This window comes from Oryctolagus cuniculus, chromosome 11, assembly GCF_964237555.1.
Source record: "Oryctolagus cuniculus chromosome 11, mOryCun1.1, whole genome shotgun sequence".
Classification (NCBI taxonomy): Eukaryota; Metazoa; Chordata; class Mammalia; order Lagomorpha; family Leporidae; genus Oryctolagus; species Oryctolagus cuniculus.
Window position 1 is genome coordinate 20,826,835 of NC_091442.1, and position 23,896 is coordinate 20,850,730.

General features: G+C 50.3%; 1 protein-coding gene across 1 annotated transcript in view; it reads right to left on the minus strand.

The window, feature by feature from the left end:
- The window catches only part of CTNNBL1 (catenin beta like 1), a 170,546-nt gene that overhangs the window by 33,824 nt on the left and 112,826 nt on the right, over window positions 1-23,896 (minus strand). The window contains exon 11 of the mRNA XM_070051853.1: window positions 23,445-23,626. Coding sequence (XP_069907954.1) covers window positions 23,445-23,626 — 182 coding nt within the window. The remainder of the gene's footprint in view (window positions 1-23,444; window positions 23,627-23,896) is intronic.

The window sequence follows — 23,896 nt, forward strand, 5'->3', positions numbered from 1 at the left end:
GAGATGATCACTGCAGAATGTATATCAAACATCAAGATGTATACCCTGGACACATATACTGTTTCTGTATGCCAGTGACACCATAATGAGGCTAGTAAAAGTAAATATATAAGGACAAGTGTTGCGTTGCAGCTGCTGCTTGGGATGCCCACATCCCATCCTGGAGCGCCGGTTCAAGTCCTGGCTCCTGTGATTCTGATCTAGTTTCTTGCTAATGTGCCTGAAAAGGCAGCAGATGATGGTCCAAGTCCTCGAGTCCCTGCCACCCACATGGGAGATCTAGATGGAGTTGCTGGCTCCTGGCTTTGGCCTGGATCAGTCCTCCCTGTTGAGGGCACTCTGGAAGTAAACCAGTACAGGGGAAGTTTGTGTTCTTTCTAAGGAAAAAAACAAACAAAAAAACTTTAAAATAAAATCACATTACAGAAAGTGAATGGGGAAGGTGCAAGAAGGACTGATGGAGCGAATGCTCTCCCAGGGAGGGCAGCGGGGAAGACAGTGGGAAGCAGGCATTTGAGCTAAGCCTTGGGGAACAGGTACAGGGAGCAGAGAAAATGAGAGCAAGGATGTTCCAGCCAGATGTTCCAGCAATTCGACGGGAAAGCACGGGGCATGGACACAAAGCTGGGAAGAGACCAGTGTGGCGGGGGGAAGAGAGAAGGAAAGGTAATGAGGTTGGAAAGGTGGGGTGTAGGTCGTGGATAAACATGAGCCTGGACTATGATGGGCCCTAACCCCATCCTGATGGCACAGCATTTAAACACTGGCCCACCCAGCTTCGGAACCTGCACCTGCCTTCCGGTAGCCCAAATGGCTGAGACCACATCCACTCGGGTCAGCCAGAGGTCTATACTTAGGATGGAAATGGTCCCTGTACTTCAACCATCAGCCCCCTATCTTGACAAGATCTTACAGGGCCACTTTAAAATTCACGGCCATGCGGCAGAGCTGCCTTTGTTTCCATGGAACATCCAAAGCCATTAGCTCTTTTGTTTTAAGGAAATCTTACAGCGGGTTCTGTTCTCGCTTCTAAAATTACAGCTGTCTCTGTTTTATTGCAGAACCTTGCTGCCACCGACCCTCTGCTCCCATAGATGGACAGACGTCCTGGGTTCTGGTAGGATTCTGGATGCAAACAGGATGTTTAAAACACCCTAATTAGATCGATCTTGACTTCAGCAGTGGTGGCTGGAATACAGATTAATCTGTTCCACGCGCGGCACCAGCCGCTGAAGTAGCAGGAGGCCCTGTCAAATCAAGCTCTAACATTACACTCCTCTGCCTTTATTATTATTTTTTTCCCCTTTTTACGTTTCATTATAATGGACATCTGCCTAGCAGGGGATGTGGCAACCCAAGAAGAGTCACGCTTGTGTGCTCTGCCACTCCAGCTGAATATTGATGTGAGGCAAATCAAACACTCTTCGCCAGACAGATGGATCTGTGTGAGCCTCTATATATAGCCTCTTTAACACACGCACAGAATACATGCATCCCAATTCGTCACAGTCATTTGCTGAGTACTGAATATGTGGTCTGCACTGGGGCTGGACACAGGGGACTTCAAGAGGAAACAGGAATGCACACCTACTATGTGCCTATGTGTACTGCGCATGCATTACCTCACTCAATCCTCAACAGTCCTGCAAGACCCGTTTTATTAGTCTCCCCATTTTACAAATAAGAAACTAGAGATTCAGGCAGGAAGAGAGATTTGTCTCACAGGGTCTCACAGCTAGGAAGTGACCCAGTTAGTTCTACTAGAATAAAATGACCATCTCTTCCAAGAGTTAAACAAACTCAGCGGGGCAAATACATAAACAGACACTTCAACTTGATGACAATGCAAATAAAATCACAAGCAAAGTTTCATTTGATGAAGCCTTCAAAATAAACTAAGCCCTGGGCGGAGATTTAGGGAAGGTGACCTCGCACAATGCTGACCACGAGCGCCCCCACGCTCCGGACAAGTCTCTCTCCAGTTATTGCTGCGTCTCTACGTCCTTGTCTGTAAAATGAGAGGCGGCCTCAGTCATCTATAAGGGCTCCCCTCAATTCGATTCTAAGATGCTCAAAAAAGATGTGGACATCTACTGAGTGGCCCAGCAATTCAGCTTCTAGGTATTTACCTAAGGGACCATGAAAACGTGATGACAAAGACTTGTTCAAGAACATTCATGGGGCGCGATTCATTGGGATCAAAACCTTGAAACAGCCTGCCAACAGGAAGAACAGGAAACACATGTATATGACAGAATACTACTCAGCAAGAAAAATGAACAAATCATTAATGCACGTGACAGCCATGGACAAACCGCACGAGCGGCACACGGAGGGAAAGCCTTCCCCCAGAGCATGCGCACTGTATAAATCCTCTGGCGGAGGCGCTAGAGGAGGCTGACCTGATCTGCAGACCCCGAACAGTGCTCAACTCCCCGAGGCAGGGAGGGATCGGATGACCAAGGGGCACGCGGGAACATGCTGGGACGATGGTCATGTTCTGTATCTTGAAGAGGCCGCGTTTGTCTAAATTCCTCACATGGGACAAGCTGTGCACTCTGCAGTTTTATCTAAATTATAAGATGCTATATAAACTACATCTATAGCTATCACTAATGATATGCGTGCCAAAGTGCTTAAGGGTAAAGTATAATGCTGTCTGCAACTTTCTTCCTGCATCAAAAACTAAAATGGATGGATGAGAGAGGTGGATAGACGGCTATGTGGTATCACAAACGAAGCCCAAAGCTAACTGCAGAATCAAGGTGCTGGATACGCGAGTACAGGTCTATAGTACAGATCTATCACTGTCGAGTTCTTTCAACTTTTCTGTATGTTTGAAAAATTTCTTAAGAAAACATTAAGAAAGTAAGAGAAAAGTGAGACGTGAACTTAGAACATCAACAATAGGATTTCTAAAGGCTATTTTTCCAAAAAGCAATTCTTGTATGTCTATTGTTTGAATGCCTTTTCCATTGAAATAGGTCCACTGAAATTCACTTAACCAGAAGTACAGCTCAAATCAGCCCATTATTTTCCTTTCCAGCTGTGAAGACTCCACCCACATTGCCTGAGCACCTACTAGGCGCAAGGCAGTACGACAGGAGTTGACTTTGGTTGACCCACTTATTTTCATGGCTCCCACGGGATTCTCTCTCTTTTTCAGAATGTGGATCAGAAAGTGTTGAAGTGTTGCCTTAACTAATTTACAGCGCTGTGCCTGTGGGAAGATGTGCCTCACAGCAAGAACAGGGCATTATACTCAGGAAAGGCTTCTTTGTGCTCCACCGCTTTTCTCCAAGAGCTTGGAAGGAAAGTGCCAGAATGACGACGGCACCCAACCCTGCCTCCCAGGGCTGGGGCTGAGAGCATGAGGTTCCCTGGTCGAAAGTTCACCCATCAGGGAAGGCCCATATCTCTGATGGGCTGAGGAGAGACCATGAGGCCTTAACTACCGCGCGTGGGCGGCAGTCTCCTGGGGAAGACAGCTCTGGGTTGCAGGTTTTGTCTCATTTCCTGTGTGCTGACTTGTCAGTGAGACCAACCTCATCACTCCGGGGGCCGCATGTGGCCTGGAAGCACCAGGAAGAATGAGTTGGGTCCCAGTGACTTGAGGGACTCAGAGGGGGCCTGACCAAACTCCACCCAACAGCAGCTGTCAGTCACCTACCCAGTTCCATTCTCCTTCCAGAAACAGAACCACTTTATTTGAGATAATGTGATCAGATGAAGAAATCTACCAGCCAACCCCAAATCAACAATTCCTTCCCTTACAGCTGGGTCTGACCATGTGGCTACCTCTGGGTCAAAGATTCAGGCTACACTGGTATTGGAGACTTCCAGGAGGGGACGTGTTCCTTTTCTGCAATTCCCTCTCCCCTTTTTGCCTTCCTGCTGTTTAGAAAATAGATGTAATAACTGGAGTTCTAGTAGCCATCTGGGACCATGAGGCAATCTTGAAAATAGAAGCCAGGCACCTTTATAGGTGCTTGGGGCACATTCAAAAGCAAGCGAATGTCCCTGGCTCCGTGATAAGGACGGCAGAGCAGAAAGACAGGAGCAGCCCGGGCTCCTGACGCTGGGAAGCTGCCAGGCCAGCCCTGCTGGCCCCTGGACTGGGTTTATCCAAGAGAGGAATAAGTCCCCATGTGTTCTATTTTGTTTAAACTGCTGCTATTTCTTTTCTTTTCTTTTTAAAGATTCATTTATCTATTTACGTTGAAAGTCATCAGAGAGAGAAGCAGAGACAGTGAGAGAGAGCTTCCATCTGCTGGTTCACTCCCCAGGTGGCTGCAACAGCCAGAACTGAGCCAGGCTGTCTCCCACGTGTGTGGCAGGGGCTTCAGCACTTGGGCCATCTTGCACTGCTTTCCCAGGCCATCAACAGGGAGCTGGATCGGAAGTGGAGCAGCTGGGACTCGAATCGATGCCCACATAAGATGTTGGCGTCATGGGCTGTGGCTTTAACCACTAAGCCACAACACCAGCCACAACCATTGCTATTTCTAGTTTCTTTTTTTAAAAGATTTATTTATTTATTTATTTGAAAGTCAGAGCTACACAGAGAGAGGAGAGGGAGAGGGAGAGGGAGAGGGAGAGGGAGAGGGAGAGGGAGAGAGAGAGAGAGAGAGAGAGAGAGAGAGAGAGGTCTTCCATCCGATGGTTCACTCCCCAATTGGCCACAACGGCTGGAGGTGCACCGATCTGAAGCCAGGAGCCAGGAGCCTCTTCCAGGTCTCCCACGTGGGTGCAGGGACCCAAGGACTTGGACCATCTTCTACTGTTTTCCCAGGCCATAGCAGAGAGCTGGATCAGAAGTGGAGCAGCCGGGTTTTGAACCGGCACCCATATGGGATGCCGGTGCTTCAGGCCAGGGCTTTAACCTGCTGTGTCACAGCACTGGCTCCTTTAGTTTCTGATAGTAGCAATCAACTGCAATCCCTGGCTGACCTGCTCATCCAATGGGGCCTAAGAGAGACTGTGTCCTAGGAGCTCCCGTGTTTACTCCTAGCAAAGCTGAGTACACAGTCTGGCTCCTTTGTGGAAGCAGCCATACATTCCAGTGGGGAAAGCCTAGGCCCAGAAGTTGCTGTTGGTAGCAAGGCACATTCCCGCCTTCTACCCCACTGCCTCCAAGGGCATGCTAAGAACACTTTTCTATTATTAAGCATAGATTCTGGAGAACCTGGCCAAGTTAATAAGATGATTTTTTAAATGAATCTGCATACTTGTAATGGCAGGAAGAGCTGTTTGAGTTCAGCACTTTCACTTCCACGGATCCTCAGCCTGGCAGCGCTGACCCCCGCACCCCAGGTTACGTTCAAGAGCTGGCATGAGACAAGCGTCCCACCGCCCTGACGGAGTCTTCTCAAGGCACCGGCCATGCACCAGGGCAGCTGGCTCAGGCCAGCTCCCCACAGCGCGCCCCTGTGAGGATGCTGCCTCTCACGTCACTTGAACTGACTGTGGTCCTGAGGCTCTTCCGGGGTTTTCAAGTGCACTGTACGGTTACCATGCCTCTCCCTCACCCCACCAGCGAAACACGCAGTTCTTCGATCCTAAAATGAGACAAGCAGCCTGAATCTTTGTGCTTTTCTCTTGCACCAAGAGTCCCTTTCGATAGCTAGCTCATGGTGACCTCCAAGGCTGGGAGAGCAGTGCAGAGGCTGCCAGCGCGTGACTCGCTCTGGCCTGGACCCTTCCCTCAAGGGGAAGCCTGCAAACCACACTGCTCCCACCACCTCCTCATCACCCAGCCCTGCTCTCCCACCTCCCCACTCTGCAAGCATCCAGCTGCCCAGGCAGGAGAGCGGATCACCACAGCCCTAGGGCAAGGGGGTGCTTTGCACGCCTTTCAAAGCTTGTGTTAGACACAGATACAGTTTGGAGGAGGCCGGGGAGCCTGTTTCCAGGGCCTTCTGGGAACGATCTCAACCCACCTCTTCACGACTTTCATCTTATTCAACAGTCCTGCCTCTGCGCTCTTCAAACCGCCGCCGTCTCCTCCTCCTGTTCTTTCCACATTAAGCAGCAAAGTCGCCTTTCAGCTGCCGCAGCCGCGCCGACTGTGCAGCTCCACGAACACTCCTCCTCCAGGCTTCGGGGCTTCGGCTGATTTCCACAGAAACCAGAAAAGGCTGCCTGCAGACCCACGGTGGCCCTCTGTTCATTTTCTTGAAGTCTGACTTCTTAACCCTTCTTCCCTTCAGCCAGGCACGCGGCACAGTGAAAGGATGCAGGGAATTTCAGGGCTGTACTGAGTCCTTTCATGTCTCGTCGGAGACTCACAAGCTAAACCCTCCTACAACCTCTCAGGCAAAACCCCCTGGAAAACCACCCAGGCATCCCTGTCGTGACCATGCGCTGGGATCACATCCAGCAGCGCCCAGACTCGTCATAGGAGGGGTAGAGAAAAGCTAGTTAATGCTGATGAAGACTGATCCTTGCTCTACTTTACTAAGGGGATATAATCAATTATGTATCTTAGCAAATCATTGAGTACTCGGTCCTCATCATTTGCTCACATGCTAATCTTTCCACAGCCAGTGTGACCACTTCACAGTTGTACAAATAAAGGACACGGTCTGTGAGACCTGCACGTTTTTCCCCAGGGGGTCTCAAGAGGGCAAAACATTTACGGGTGGTCTGTGCTGAGACCATGCTAGGTGCTTCCCATACTCACGATGTGTGACCACTCTGGGCGTGAACTGTTCTCCCATTTTACAGATGGGAAAAACAAAAGGTCCAGAGTAATAACGTGCTTCACCCAAGTTTTCAGAGCTAGAAAGAGCCACAAACTGATGGATGATACCCAAGGCCAGCTTTGCTTCCACTGCCCCAAATCTACCTTTCTAGTGGTGAGCCATATATATCAGCACCTAGCTTTCCAGAGCGCTGCTTAGAACTGTGCTGTGAGAAATAAGCAGAGAGCCCATTTTGAACAAAGCTATAAACTCAAACTCCAATGTCCCTTCGCTTTACCCAAAACAGATGGCTCTGGCAAAAGCTGACTTCAAAGTAATTTCTGTGAAACAAATCCTACCGTCCGCCACTATGGACTCCATGATGCATTCCCAAGAAAGGAATTCCCCAGCCTGCTTTGTCATAACTATTTGGTAAAGGGGACCGATGAGCAGCCAGAGGAGGCATGGCTGCAAAAAGGCAGTGGCAGGTCCCTGCTGGGAGCGGTGCCCTGGGACTCCACCAGCCTGGCCAGTGAGCGAGGCACCCCCATCGGGGCCACAGGAAGAATTCCTACTCCCAGGAGGCCTCCAATATCACCCTGGGAGCTCCCAGAAACCCCGTGTGGCAGAGAGGGGCACGCCCTGGCACAGGGAGCAGAAACACAGACTTGAGTCTCTAGCACAATGCCAATGAGCTCAGTAATAACCAGAAAGGCACGCCCTCTCTGGGCTCGGTTTCCCCAACTCTGTGCTGAACAGTCCTCCCAGATCTCAACACTGATAAAATTCCTCTCCCTCCTTCGGTGGTTCTAAATGGTGAGCATGTGTGTGTGATTGTGTGTGGGGGTGTGTGTATGTGTAGGGGTAGCCCACTGTCAAGAGACATGTTGCAAATCTGATGTGTGCTTGTCTGACCAGGGCTACTACAAGCATCCAGTGGGACAAGGCCATGGATGCACAAGACAGCCCCCCACAGTGATGAACTCTCCAGTTCAAAATATCAACAGAGCCAAGGTTGGAAAACCCTGATCTAAGCTATTTCTGACATCTAATGATAAAAGGCTGAACTATCAATAGATTCTAATGTTAACAAATGTATTCCAGTTAGAAAAATGCTTAAATCCATGGCTCCTGTTCATGTCAATTATTGATTTTGTAAATTAAAAATTCCAGATAGGAGCTAAAAAATACAGGATGTATATCTAAGTTTGTGTTAAAATATTCCAGGAAAACATGAATCAAGATTGGCAAAATGTTAATCACGAAAGCTAGACACATAACAGCTCCATATGTAATTTTCTCTACTTCTGTATATTTTTGAAGATTTCAATGGGAAAAAAGGTGTTTTTCCCTTCTGACTGAGTCCATTTAAAGAGCTATAAAAGATAAGAGGGATTCCAACTTGCCCCATTCCAAGTGTAAGACTGGTCCTTGCCTGGCAGAGCTCACAGCTGAATGGAAACAGGCAAGGCACACAGGGTGCTGCTGGGAGCACAGGACATGCACTTGCCCTGGGACAGAAGGGGACAACCAGGAAGGGCTTCTGGGAGGAGGCAGGACTGAGGGGTGACATCAAAGGACACATAATCAGTCTCACAGAGAAGGGGGTGGCAAATGGGTACCCCAGGCAAGGAAAGCATCAAATGTGAAGACATGCAGGTGAACCAAGAATAACACAGGGCACAAGCACAATGGCTCAGATTAGTTGGAAACAGGGCCTGAGCGGAGGTCACACAGATGAGTCGAGATTTTCTCCTGGACCTCTATTAGGAGGGCTTTGAAGGAAGTGTGACCAGATGTGTGCTTCATGGGCACCGAGGCGGCTTCTCTGTCTTCCTAGCCTGTGCAAGGGACAAAGGGTAGACTGAAGAGAGGCTTCCAACAGCGAGCCTGGGAGAAGTTGGTGGTGACCGCCTGAGAGCACCTGGGTGGGGCGGGGAGGAACTGCAAGAAAATCAAACTCGGGAGGCATCTGTTATGTTATTCACCACTGACGTCATCAAGTGAACTCCAAAGTGGCGACAGAGGAGGGAGCTTTGCCTTCGGAGACCAAGAGCGCCATCAACACAGGAGAAGCGACGCAAGATCCTACAGCGGAAAATCAAGGAGCAGCCCTGTGGAGCAGAGGGGGAACGAGCGTCTCCCCAAGGAGGGCGCCGAGTGCCAAGGAATGGCGGCCGGGAGAGACAACAACTGGCGGGCCGCGGCTCCCTCTCGGCTCCTTTTTTGAAGGTTTTAGGGACACACAAGAACCACAACATTGTGGCCATGGCTGCCGGCTAAGGCTGTCCTCATCCAGGTCCTCTGCCCTCGGGGTCACCCTGACAAGTCTTGATGCAGATGGTCAGCAGTCTGCCTCCACGAGCTCAGGCTCAAAATCCAGACCGACACTGGACTGACCCTGTATCAGGTCTGACTGCACCTGCACTGGCCTCCCCAGTGCCCCAAACTCCAAAGCTGCCTGTTATGTTTCCCCAATCTTTTCCTTAAGCTCCCCTATCTTATGCTTTAACAGTCCCATCATATACTTTCCATAGTTCCCGCTCTTTTAGGAGGGCCGCTTAGCACACTAGAGCACTATATTAGCCTGATTCTAAGCCCGGACCAAGCAGAACTCGCCTTGCCAGTGTTCCTCTTACCTAATCCATAAACCTTCTCCAGGCCCCGACTGGAGAGTGAGATTTCAGCATTGTTCTGGACTCCTTACTTGGCCGCCTTAGAATAAACTTCCTCTCCACAAACGACCACGGCTTCAATATTTTGACCTTCTGAAGAGCACAGGCAATGGACGCGTCTTGGTTTGCAACAAGACCACGCCACTGGAATGCCTGCCTCTCCGGCATCCCTTCCCACTCTCTGGGCTTTGTGTTCGCTACTCCTCCTCCTGCCCTTACGCAGCTCCATTTCTTGGCCACTTGGGAAATTCCTATTCACTTTCAGTCTTTCTAATCATTTCAGGGAAGTTTTCCAAGGCTCAGCCACGCAGCCTGGAACAACTTCTTCCTTAGTACTTCCAGTTGCCACCTGTACCCTCACATGCAGTACTGCAATCGATTTTTTTCCCTGCTGTGTCCCCACAGAAAGGCGAGCATCTCTGGGGCATGGCCAGGGGTGTTCCTCTGTGTCCCCCAGGGCCTGCCTCTTGGCCTGGCATGACCAGGTGTTCGATGATATTGGCTGCAGAGCGGGAGCGGGAGTGCACTTGCGGAAGAGGCCAGTTGAGCTTTCCTTTGTGCCACCTTCCCGGCAGAGGTTTTCAGACACTTCCCAAATGACTCCCAGTTCTGGCTTCACTCCGTGAGATGTGCCTTCTAAGTTATCAGGATGCGTTTGGATGTGGGCATCTTTCATCTTCAAGCTTAATCCAGAGCTCATTACTTTCAAAATGCTTTCTGTCGCTGGGGTCTTTTGACAGAGATAAGACCTGCTGGGAGTAGATATTTCCAGATCCACTTCTTAAATAAAATAAAGGCCATCTCCAAGGGACTCCCGGGTATGTGTGCGGAGGAGAGGGGAAGGCTGTCTTTGTTAAGCATTTACTACACACTGCAATAAATCGGTGAGGCAGATATCAATACCCCAAATTACAGATCCCTGCCACTCAAATAGAGGGCAGAGGACAGGCAGCAGGATTTGGCTGGAAATCCACCACCTAAAGCCTCTCCTCAGCCCCACTGAAGCAAGTCTGCATGTGGACGGGCCCCGGCGATCTGTCTGCCGGCAGACTCTGGGCGGCACCTCTGGAGAGGGGGACGCGGAAGGCCATGCGGCTAACTGAGCTGCCCAAGGGGACCCAGGTGCTGTGAGCTGGGGGTGGAACTCCAGTCTGTGTGTGCTTGCCCCATGGTACTGCTCCTGAGATCCATGCCAAGCCTATGGCTTAGAAAAAACACTTCTAACTTAATATGAAATATATATAAAAAACTTTATTACATCATGGTTTGTCACGGACCATAAATGAAATGACTGAAAAAAAAAAACACACCCCACATTATCAAATGCCCAATAATTTGGTAAGAGAGCTTTCCTGCCTTGTCTGGCCAGTATCACAAATTTTTCTACTTAATTCATTCATTCATTTTATATTTATTTATTTGAAAGGCAGAGTTATAGAGAGGCAGAGGCAGAGAGAGACAGAGAGAGGTCTTATCCACTGATTCACCCCCTAGATGGCCCCAACAGCCGGAGCTGTGCCGATCTGAAGCCAGGAGCTTTTTCTGGGTCGCATATGTGGGAACAGGGGCCCAAGGACTTGGGCCATCTTCTACTGTTTTCCCAGGCCATAGCAGAGATCTGGATTGGAAGTGGAGGAGCCAGGACTTTAACCGGCGCACATATGGGATGCTGGCACTATGGGTGGTGGCTTTACCTGCTATGCCACAGCGCTGGCCTCATTTAATTTATTTTTTAAGATTTATCTGAGGAGCTGGCACAGTGGCATAGTGGGTAAAGCAACTGCCTATAGTGCTGGCATCCCATATGGGCACTAGTTTGAGTTCCAGCTGCTTCACTTCCAATCCAGCTCCCTGCTAATGTGCCTGGGAAAGCAGTAGAAGATGGCCCAAGTTCTTGGGCCTCTGTACCCATGTGCAAGACCCAGAAGAAGCTCTTGGCTCCTGGTTTCCGATGGGCCCAGCCCAGCTCTGGTTGTTGCAGCCATTTTGGGAATGAACTAGCTGACGGAAGACCTCTCTCTCTTTCTCTCTGCCTCTATGTCTTTTAAATAAATAAACAAATCTGAACTCTGCCTTTCAAATAAATAAATAAATCTTTAAAAAAATCTATTTGAAAACCAGAGACAGACAGACAGAGACAGAGACAGATTCTCCAACTGTTGGTTCATTCCCCAAATGGCTGAGATAGCTGGGATGGGCCAGGCTGAGGCCAGGAGTCTGGAATTCCATCCAGGTCTCCCACGTAGGTACAGGGGCCCAAGCATTTGGGCCATCCACCATTGCTTTCCCAGGGGCATCAGCAGGGAGCTGGATCGGAAGCGGAGCAGCTGGAATGCTGGCATCACAGGAGGTCCAACCTGCTGAGCCCCAACATCAACCCCAAATTTTCTAATTTTCTTAGTATCAATAGCTAACGTTACATAGTCGTTGCCTGGCGATTAAGTCCTTTGACTTTTTGTCTTTGAATGTCTCTTTGAGAGATGCTTTAGGTTCTGGCAGGCGTTAATATGAGCTGTGTGCACAATCTGAGAAAATACGTACCTTCTTTGGGGCAGTTTCCTCTGTAATAAAACAAGCTAATGACACCCGCTAGCAATACTGCTATCGCGAATATACTGGAACAAGGCAAACAAAACGTGAGGCCACTCCCATTACCATCAGCCACGGCACCCTCACCCTGGAGACGCGTGGTCAGGAAAATCAGCCTGTTAACTATGAGAGCAAACATTGTTTTCCAGAAGTTTGCTAGCCAGCAGGCATACTTAACACGGACATGATTTATTAGAAATCAATACATTTAGGAACATTGTAGGCATTTTTTTTAGTGATTATCAAAATGATATGCTTAATTTATTTTACAGTAACCCTGCAGCAAATAGGGAATGAATTAACAATCATTTTCTTTCTACTGTGGAGCCAGGGACCAGGAAGAAAAGCGACAGAAAGAAAAAGAGTAAGGACTGTGGGAGAGGTAGTGCAGGCGACTGCCCTGGGGTCCGCATGTAGAACTTTCCCGCAGACAAGGCACATCAGCCATACATTATCTTACCCACTCCCCTTGACACGTCACTGTCTCCAGCTTACAGGCGAGGCAACTGAGGTTCAGAGTGAGCCAAGGACTTGCCCAAGCCCCAGGGCCCAAGCATAAGTTTCAGCAAAACAAGGCTACGATTCCACAGGCAGCCCGGGGCTCCTATTCTAGGAGGCTACTGGAGGGATCTAAAGATGCTGTTCTCACCAAGAGATGCTCAAGCTGTACAGTCACCCCCGTGACCTGTTCACGGCCGGGCTCGCCAGCCCCATCCCCAGTGGCGACCTGTAGTGCCCAACACCAACACGCAGGCCCTGTAACAGATGGCGCCTAACAGACCAGAGGGATGCTTCTCTCAAAGCCCATACCTGGGAAAAAGCTCTGCTTGGGGCTTCTTTGTTTGGCTACCTGGAAAGAATGTTCAACATCTTTCCAACCTCCTCCTTATGCTAATTACAGCTCATCAGCATCTGGACACCCACAAGCAAAATCAATCTGGCTACAAAAGCGAGCCAAAGACATCTTACTATTAAAAAAACAAACAAGTAGGGCTGCAACATGATTAAATACACAGAGCATTCCCCCAGCATGCTGCAGGCTGCTGCACAGAAACACCACAGCCAAACTGACCGGGGACCAGGAGGGTGGGCACTCACGACCACCTCACACACGCAACCCTTCTCTCCGTGAGCTGGGAAAGGAATACACTGATTTGCAGCACACCCCCTCCCACCATTACCTCTTCTGTCAGGTGCCTGCATCTAACACATTACATTATTTTAAAAATGGTTTCAAAAATGTCCATTTGAAAGTTCCCTTTCTCATGCTACAACCAAATGGATGTGGCCGTGCTGGCCTTCAGTTCACAAGTCATCTCCTTACGGTCCTCAAGCCCCAGTGCTTTCACAGGACTTGGAAGAGCCAACGTCATCACCCAGACACAGCTCACCTCTCTGGACTGCTATCACCTCCACACCTCATCATTTACCTGGAAATGGACGCTGTCTTCTGCAGACACAGTCTAGCTGCCTGCTCTACTAGCACACTCACCTGTGACACAGCATGTAAAAACCGGAAGTTACAAAATCGCAAGTACATCACGATTCCATTTACATAAAACCACACACACACACACACACATACAATCTCTGAAGGTGTCCTGATGTTCTCAGTAATTAACAGGGAGGGGGGCCCTGGGGGTGCTTTTCACTTTCCCTCTAGCCTTTAACAGGAATTTTGAATTTTCTACATTAGTTAATTTTGTTTATATTCAGAAAACGCAATAAGGTTGCTTTTAACAAGTCTTCCCAAATGATCCACCATGTAGAGAATCTTCTCTTGGCACAGTGAGAAAGTACAAAGTACACATACAAGGCTTGTGCTCTAACCCTCCGGCCGGGGTTCTCCACAAGGGCCAAGCAACAGCATCGGGAGCTTTTTAAAACAGAGATGCTCCACAGCCTGCTATGGCTTGAGCGTGATCTGGTTTCCCCACTCATGCAGACCTTTGAACCCCAAAGTTGTAAGTCAATGGTACCAAGAGGGTGGAGGCTTAATTCAATTAAGATGTTCAGAGGTGGGCTTGGGGGAGGTTCTTAGGTCACTGGGGTGTATCCTCAGAAGGTAACTCTCACAGAAGGGCTCCCTACAGAACCTGTATTTGGGCCCAGCCTCTCCCCCCGCCCCGACCTTTCTCTTTCCCTGCCTCCTGTCTCACCACGCATATGATTTGTCCTCTACATGCTCCATGCACCACCACTGCTGCCCTCTTCAGAGGCCAAATTAATGGGGTTCTTGATCTTAAACTTGAACCCCAATACTGTGATCAGAACAGACTTCTTTCTATTCTAAGTAGGCTGTGCCAGGAGTTTCACTGTAGCAGTGTGGTTAAGGGATAGAGCATCCCAGTCGCAGGCTTTCTGGCAGTGGGGCCCAGGCACTTGCATTTTGCTAGCGTTGAGTGATACCCATGAACCAGGGTGGAAAACTACAGATTTACGCCTCATTCTCAAGAGGGGGCCAAAGAGGGAGAACACAGGCCGGAGAGCTGGGGAAACGTTCAGCTAAAGTCAGCTTCAAGGTAAGGGCTAGGGAATGGCACTGAGCAGCAAGCGTGGAGGCCCCGAGCGGATGCACATCACGGGTAGGCACACCTGAGGTCTGTAACCAGGAGTGAACAAACACGACAGGGAAAAACATTCAAGACTGAGAGACAAAGTTTATTTATGCAGTAATGGGGGCAGAACTATTGATAACCTAGAAACACTGAATGGGAAAAGATACCAAGCAGTCTAAGTCAGGCCCACTACAGTTGAGCAACCTTGATTTATGACTTAAAAAAAGCAAAAACAAAACCGAAGAGCACTGCCTGTGATTCCGGTTTTGCAAAGCACAGGAAAACGCTGGGTTCAGCGCCTAGTGTGGCCGAGGACTCGTGGTATGACACACAGTGTCCGCTGTGCACAGTGGCCGGTCCTCTGAGCCTCAGTGTTCTCACTGTCAAGTGTGGGGAATAACACTCAGCTCAGGGTTACGGTGAGGAAGAGGAAACGAGACAACGCAGGGCAAAGCCCATCCCAGTACTAAGAACAGAAAAGGCTCCCAAATGGTAACATTAGGAAGCATATTCCAGTAGAGGTGCTGTGCTGAATTGTAATAAAACAGGGTCCATGGTTAATTACTGTCCACTTCCTAAGTTACTTGCTCATTTGAGCACTACCTAAAAATGCTGGAGAAATAATCCAAAAGGGCCTGGCTATTTTTCCACTGTTGCTTCTACGCTGCTAGTATTTGTTTTACTTCTTACAAGGGAGATAATCGCACACTAAACTCTTTCTGTAAAATTTAATCAAGATTATAAATGAAAACTAACAGAGTCATATTGACAAAATAACAAATGCATCAGTGGAAAATTCTATTTCCACAATAAGAATTCTGCTAATGCTGCCACTAAGGAGCCAAGACTCTACCTGGCAAAATGAAAAATGCAAAAGAAAAACAGGAGTGATAAATGTTTCTTCATCTTCCCCACCCAAGCCCTCAAAACCAAAATTGAATTTGTGCTAAATGAGCTGAAATAGTCAGAATAACTGAAACTAGTACTAGACCTATGGCCTGTAAAAATTTTGGGGACAGTCTTCCTAGCATAACAATAGAATAACCATCGTAAGAGCAATGACTAAGCACATCTAATGAACACTTACTAGGAGCCAGTACTGTCCTAAGCGCTGTCCATTGATTAGCTCAGTTAATTAACCCTCACAACAGCTCTGCAGGGTCCTTCCAGGCCTGGCTTTGCTTAACTATGTAATCTCTCACTCCACGCTCTATTCACCGAGGACTGGTGCCAGACTGGTCTCAGAGGACACTCCTGGGAAGCTCCGTAAAATCCAGCCCCACTTGATGCAGGCTGGTGGAATGGGAAATTCTGAGCAACCTCCAGAAGATGGACTGCCTTTTCAACCAGATCCCAGCTGATGCTGATGGGCAGCTGGTTTTCAGGCTCACTGCAGCCTGCGCCTCCTAACTTCCGGTTTATCTGTGCTGCCTTCTCCCCTGGACATCCTCCACCTGGCTAACTTCTGCCAAAGCGTTGGCTCTGGGCCACATTTCTAAGGGGGCACTGTTTGTAACCTGCACCTGCCCTGTCACCATCCAGGTGAGAGGAGGAGCGCTTCTCGGTGCTTCCACAGTGCCTCCCACGTCCATCCACCTCTGTGCCTTGTAATATAAATGCAGGTTTCTTTTTCATTTATTTATTTATTTTTTGACAGGCAGAGTGGACAGTGAGAGAGAGAGACAGAGAGAAAGGTCTTCCTTTGCAGTTGGTTCACCCTCCAATGGCTGCCGCGGCCAGCGCGCTGCAGCCGGCGCACCGCGCCTATCCGAAGGTAGGAGCCAGGTGCTTCTCCTGGTCTCCCATGGGGTGCAGGGCCCAAGCACTTGGGCCATCCTCCACTGCACTCCCTGGCCACAGCAGAGAGCTGGCCTGGAAGAGGGGCAACCGGGACAGAATCCGGTGCCCCGACCGGGACTAGAACCCGGTGTGCCAGCGCCGCAAGGCGGAGGATTAGCCTATTGAGCCGCGGCGCCGGCATAAATGCAGGTTTCTATGACTGCCTCCCTAGCTGAGTGGTGAGCTCACTTACCCTCCACTTCTACCTTGTACTCTAAATGCAGGTTTCTGTAACCCTCTAGCTGGGCTGTGAGCTTGTTCGCCTTCCAGCCACAACACCAAGCCTGCAACAAAGCAGGGCCCTGTGGTTTGTTTAACGAAAGAACAAGCCATGTCTCACTGACCTACCTGTGGGGCTCCTATCCCAAGAGAAGCAGACCCTGTGTGAGGGCAGTCAAGAAGGAGAGCTTCAGATGGGAACAGGAGGGTAGGCAGATGCCTCGTCCAAGAGGGAACGAATTTTAACAGAGCTGGCATGGCTGGCATCACACCTGAGGGGCCAGGCCAACCGGCCATCGTGATACACAGCAGCTGCCCCGTGTCTCGGGTCGCTGTTGTTTAGACCCACCTGTCCACATTCAGAGTCCTGGTTCACAGCTTGACTTCACACCCACAAAAGCCCAGGAGCTGGCATCCTACAGGTAAACAGGAAAACTGGGAGGAGCAGGGACCCTGGGCTATTTGGGAAAGGAGGCTGACAGGCAGTAACTAGTTACCATTTATTCAGTGTCTCTGTGCCAGAGGCCACGCAGGGTCTCACGATCATTATTCAGCACACAACACTCAGAGAAAGCTTCTATCAGGCCTGTTTGATTGAGGGGGAATTCGAGGTCCGGAGAGAAGAAATAACTTGCCCGAGGCCACCAGCTAGCTTGTGGCAGACCCGGGATTTGAAACGAGGTCTCTCTGCCGACAAAGACAACCCTCCTTCTGCGGCTCTGTGCTGCCTCTGGGTCACCAACCAGAGGACTACAGGGACTACTACTCAGTGTCTGAAGAAGCTTCAGAAGCAAACCCAGGCACGAATTCTGCGTCACTCACTTGCTAAAAGGATTTTGGAAACTGAGATTCATTTGTAAAAAGAAGAGAAAATGGCTAATTCATAAAGTATGGATACATGCAAGGCCCAAAGCTATCGGTAGGTGTCCAATACGTGTGAGCTGGTCATGTGCCGGCCCTTCCCCCTCACCCCCTCGCCCCCAGGATAGCAGCTACAGCCACCCTCTGTCCGTGTCCTACTTCCTTACTATGCCCAACTTGGGGGACACCTGTGGGTAGGTAACTCCCTCCCACAGCTTGAACCTGTTAGCAAACCAGAGGTGCAACACTCAAAGTCAACCCCTCCGGCCCAATCCAAACACACTGCTCACTTCAGCATCCCTACATTTTGTCATCCAAGGTCAGGAATGAGACAACCAGCTGCAGGGGGTGGAGAGGAACTGATCCAGAAACCGTTCAATTGTAAGGTTTTCAAAGAGCAACAAAACCCAGCCAGACATTTTCACCCTTGTTTAACACCAAGTGCCTGTCAGTCCACTCGTGATGCCATTCTGAAAATACCGTTCACTCCTCTCTCACGTTCTGACCACTATAACCAACTCGTTGTGATTTTCAATCTTGGGGAACATAAAGACGGGGAGAGAAACTAGGATTCTCTGTTTATAGGCTATTTAGAGGAAGAGCGCGGTCCCTCGGGGAGGTTCTCATCTTAGATTCCCTGTGGGACGGCCGTGCTTATGGCCCACGGGAACTGGCAGTTTCAGGGAGAAGAACTTCTTCAGGTGCTTTCTTCCAAATACCAACAGAGAAGGAACAGGAATACACACTGGAAACCCAGCCTCATTCCAGCCACAGATACTCAGAAAGAGACACTGTGCTAACCACTGATCTCTATTATTTCATCCATTCTGCACATGTCACCCTTAAAAGATAGATCCTAACAGTATCCCCATGTTACAGCTGGAGACATATAAGCTCAGAGAGGTGAAGCAACTTTCCCAAAGTGACGCAGCTGGTAAAGGACCAGGATCAGGACATCAACCTGGGGGCTGGTGTTGTGGTGTAGGGGGTAAAGCTGCCGCCTGCAATGCAGCTCACGGTAAAGTCACAGCTTGGTTAACACGGCAAGAACACTGAGTCTTACAATGCTCCTGTCAGCACGTGGCCCCATCTGGGTTACAGCCAATACCGTGGTACACAGGCGCTAAACACATTCATTCATTCATTCACCCAACAGCTACTAGTGCCTACCATGCACCCAGCACTAGGACAGGCGGAAATGCCCAACAATTCCACCAAGTCATTTTGCTGCTTGCTTTGCAGTTTGCAAAAATAAGAAACTGCCAAAGCACCAAAAGTACAACCAAGGTCTTGTGATCAAGAACTCTTTCAACTACACCAGCAGTCTAGGGAAGAGCAAACTCGAGCAGACCCATGGGAGTAGATACCAAAGGCAATGACTTTGTGAACCGAGGTTTGTGATTAGAAACTAAGGAGAACGGGAAGCCCCGTCCAGTCATTCCCTGCCCTATGACCTGAAGTCACGATTTTGTCCAGTCTCACAATCTCCCCATCTTCAGAACCAGAAGGGCCTGTCAGGCTCAAATCTCATCAGCTGGGTAAGGCCACGCCCACACACACGCTGAACACGGGCATTGACAAGTGACAGGGGCCGGGTTGGCTGAAATCCCAGCTCCTTTGTTTCAACTTGTAGCATCTCCTTTCCCCTAAAAATGTCATCCTCTCCGAGCACTCCCATTCTCTCGCTCACTTTGGCAGTGACGTACTCTTGTCTGCTATGTTTATATAATGGCTGGCACAGTTTTGTGGTAAGTATCTGTGAAATTGCCTTTCTCTCTGTTCTTACACTGCGAATCTGCTGCAGGCTGGGAGTGTCTCTCTTACCTGGGCAGTGGCTTTGAGACTTTGAGGGAACTGAGAGACCGAAGCAGAGAGATTTACTAAGGCTCCAGTGAAGTTCGGGCCAGGTGTTGAGGGCAGAGAGCAGCAATGGTGAGGACTGATCCTAGGACTTCTGTTCAGTTAGGTGGGAAGGATCAGGGCTAAGCAGGGGCCTTGGGTTGAGGATGGTGCCACTTGCTGGGAAAGGGAAGCAGAAAAGACTGGGGGCTGTAAAGGAATGGGCGTGGTTTTGTACAAGCAAAAAAAAAAAAAAAAAAAAAAGTGTGAATCTATGGTAGACTTGTCTGGTCTGCAGGTCATGACCTGACAATCTGGGGGCAACGATGGCAGAGAAATGAAGTTACAGCTGCAGGGGAGTGTGAGGAGGGCAAGGAGCCGGGGCAGACATGGCAGCCTACAGGACAGTGAACCCCAGAGGCCGGGCGGAGGACGAGGGTCTGCAGAGGGAACCCAGGAAGGAGCAGGCCTCCTGCGGCAGCGGGCATTCCCCTCGTTCTGTCCCACAGGCCCTGTCCCTGCTCGGTCTCTGTTACACTGGCACACAGCAGGAGCCCCAGTGAATGCCGGCTCCAAACAATGCCGTGTCATGAACACAGCCCGCCAGAGAGACTTCAGCAGTATTTCTCTTTAACCCTGGAGGGTGGCCTGGGAGCGCCGGCCTGCACTGTTAGGAGCCCAAAAAGCACAAGGCACCTCTGTGCTCTCTGACACATGGTGTCTACCAGAATCGCTAAAGAATTCTCTGCAGATGACAGAAAACTATTCCTGAAAGCACTGACCTGTTATCAACAGCTGTCACTGGTGATGAGGCAAAAATGTGTGCACACGCCCAGCATGCACACCGCACACCTACACACTGCTTGGGAGCTCACTCCCTTGAAGCTCCTAACAGCCTCCAGGGGAACCATGTTAAAACAGCGCAATTAACTAGAACGGCTACAAACTCAATAACTCACCTACCTAATGAGGCAATCCAAGGAAAATTGGACCTATTTTAATAAGAATTTCAGAGAGAGACAAGAAGTAAAGGTCAGATGCCATTTCTGGATCCCAGCTCTTTTCTTCTTCCCTCCTCTTCTGAAGCAGTTAGTACCGAGCAGGCAACAGAGACTGCTGTCTTTATAAAACCTAGGAGGCAGCCCGTCATGCTACTGCACCCCTGGGCAAATCATTTCTCTCCAGCCCATCCCCCACGCTAAGTGCTTTCCTGATCTATTTCTGAAGGTTTTATTATGCAAACCTGGATGGATTTCAATTACAGTAATTCTCTCCCTTCTCTACCCCAACTCTGGAAAGAGGAATAAATTACCAGCAATTCTAGGTTAAAGGGTGGCTTTTGCTCCCCCACCCCACCCCGCTCTAGCTCTAGAGTCACCTTTAATCAAGAAGTTCTCTTCTCTGGACACCCCCACCCCCACCCCCACCCCCACCCCCACCTCCACTCCAATTGGCTTTGGGAGCACGGACAGCTGTTCTTACATCACCCTGCTATGTAGCATGGCACTTCTCTCCACATCCCCACCAAGAAGGGGTTGGCCCATTTTCATACAGTTATCACTGGACAATTCAACTGCAGGCCAGTAACCCTAGACTCTCCTAGCCCTCCCACAGTCAAGATGTGGGCAGACTCTGCCTGGCCTCCCCCTCACCTCTTTGAAGGCCAGGGAGGCAGAAGTAGAGGCAGTTTCGCCAGCAGCAAGAACCCCCATTTCTGCTGCACCCTATCTACCCAGGGTCCATGCTGAGCATCCAGATGCCATCTCCCTGTACCCTCACAATGCCCTGTATGGCAGACTCCTCTCTATTTTACAGAGGCGGCAGCTGAGATGGAGGAGTGTGGTAACTTGCCCTAGACGGCAGGGTTAGATAAGCAGCTGACCCAGGCTATTCTGCTGCTCCTGCAGGAACCTGGGGAAGCTCTGAGAAGTGACGGGGAGCAGACACCAGGCAGACTGGAGCAGGATGGACGCTAAACCAGGACGTGTGGCCAGCCCTGAGGCCGGACCAGAAAGACAGACAGGGGAGTATGCGGGCAAACCAGGGATCTGAAGGGTGACGAAAAGGTAGCCAGGCAGCCAGGTCAGAGAGGATCCCTGAAAATGGAGGCAGGAGTGCAGAGAGGCAGTCTGGGGCAGGAGTGGGCTGGGCACAGAGACTCCTGACCTCAGTCTCCTGTGCTCTGGCTTGGCACAAACCTGGTGCACTTACATCAGAAGGTCCAGTGCACGGAGAGCCACCAGAGCACAGAACTTGCCCAGAGGGTGAGACAGGCCTAAGAAAGCTTGCAGTGGGCCCCGCCACCGCTCACGGCCCGAGGGCCAATTTGCCAGGAGCAGCAGCAGCTGGCTGGGGTGGCAGGGCGCATTCTCCTTGGGGTTCTGTTCTGCTGTCTGGGTGCTGGTGTAGTCAGGAGGCAGAGCTCGTCCTCAGCAGCCATTAGAGTCCAAACGTGCCTTCCAGGAGCTGTCTTCCCAGCCATTGCCCTCACTAACACAATGTTATCAAACTCCTAATGCAGGTACTCCAAAGCAAATGTACTGTTGCCGGCACGCCACCGGGCACATTTTTCAGAAGGAAAACAGCTGCTCATTGAATCTGTCACTTCTTCGTCCCAGCACCATGCACACAGAGCAGGAGCCTGCTAGGGGCTGCTTCCCTTCACACCCTCTTCAAGTTCAACGCCAGGCAGCAAGGTCTCAGCGGAAGCCAGCTGGTCAGCCACAGTCCAGGCCCGGAGGAGCTCCCGGGCTCCGAGGGCAACCTTGGCAACCAGGGCCTGGCCCTCAAAGCCTGAAGGTGCAGATGTCAGAGCTCCTAGCGCACCACTCTGCTTCCCTTGTACTGACCAGGAAGGGCAATGCGGTGCAGGGAAGTTAAGCAGGGGGGTCAAAAGTCACACACTAATTAGCTGCAGAACCACAGCGTGATCCTCCCTCATCCACAAAGAACAAGGAAACCACCCTCTACTCCACAGGCTGTGAGGCCTAAATAAGACATTAAAAATACCAGCAAGGCCAGCAGTGTGCTGGGTTGGCAGTGAACCGTGACTGTCTGCATAATTTTACCTCCGAGATCTCCAGGATCCCCTGGCTTCATGTTGCTGAATTACACTGGGGAGAGACAGAGACCCACACAGGGCTTAGTGTGTTTACAGCTAATGTGTGGCCAGTACCTGAGCTGAATGAAGCTGGAGTCTCTACTTGCTCTCAGACCTCTAGTCCACAGGTTTCTGCACTGCCACTCTGCTGCCTCTGAAGAGCTGAGCTGATCAGACGTGGCATCCCTGGAAGCGACCACCGAGGACGGGTCACACCACTTTCCCTTTAGCCACTCCTGGCTGTGAGAGACTAAGCCGAGTTGGTTTGAGGAGGCACAGACAGAGCTCTCAAACTTTTATCCGAGAATGCAAAAGATCCTGCAGATTACTTCTTCCAAACCCGGCCATTGGACAACTGTGACTTCTGACGGGACAGGCAGAGCAGCCGCTACCAGCTCAGGTTCTCCTCCCGCCCCTTGCACACGAGCCCCTCGCTCCCCTCCGTGTCCTTCTCACCCTTCAGAACAACCATCCCACCATGCAAATTCCCCAGCACAAGCGTCCGCCAGCCTCCGGCAGACCTGTCAACACTCATAAATCCCTGGCCTTCCAGATTGCACTGCGGCTGTCTGTCGGGGGGAGGGGGGCCGCAGCAGGTCACCAGACAATAGCAGGGCCAGACCGGCCTGGCAGTAACTACTCTGGTTACAGCGTCACAATTCATGGCAGCATTTTGCTGGGAGTGTGCACCATCGGGGAGGAGAAACATAAAAAGGGGAGCCTGCGCTGTAAATGGTTTATTTCGGCAATTCCTGATGCTGGCTGAATCATACTTTAATACAGAAATACATGAAAGCACCACTCCGGAGGTGACTTGTGCTGCCACCTCATTACTCTTTTCAAAAGGGTCTTCCATCAGAGAGACACCTCGCTACAGATTACGGGGAGCAAAACCAACCCTCCACACTCGGGCCGAAAGGAAACACGACCACCAGGATTCACACAGCAGTGAGGCCAGAAGTGCCCCAGGGGCTCGGGGCCACCGTTCCGTGTCTGCTCCCAGAGAGGCTGCTACGGTGGCTGTCACGTGCCCTCTCTCCTCCTGCACTGACACTCGGCCCACCCGGCCCGTGAGTCCTACCTTCGTGCTCCTTCTCAGTGGTTCCAACTTTCTTGATCTTCCTGGGGGACTTCATGAAGAGAGGGAAGATGGTCCGCAAGCCGAGAATGTCCACGAACTTGTGGCAGTTGTCCGTGCCTTCGGGGCCAATCATGGCGTGGTCCAGCACTTTGAGCGCGCTGCTCCGCGAGATCTTCTTTTCCCTACCAACAAAACAGGTTTCACAGATGGCATTTTGTCGGGGGAAGTTCCAGTGTTTAAAGAAAAGAAACCTAAAAAATAACTTGCTACACTGCTCACTATAATGGGGGAGAAAAAAGAAAACAGAAAACAACTTAAATGCCCACTAAGGAGAAAAGGGCTACCTGATGGTCTGTCCAATCAGAATATTACATGCTTTTTAACAATTAGGACACTCTGTAATAGGATGGACAAATTCTTCTGTGTCAGAATAATACACACAAAGGTAATAT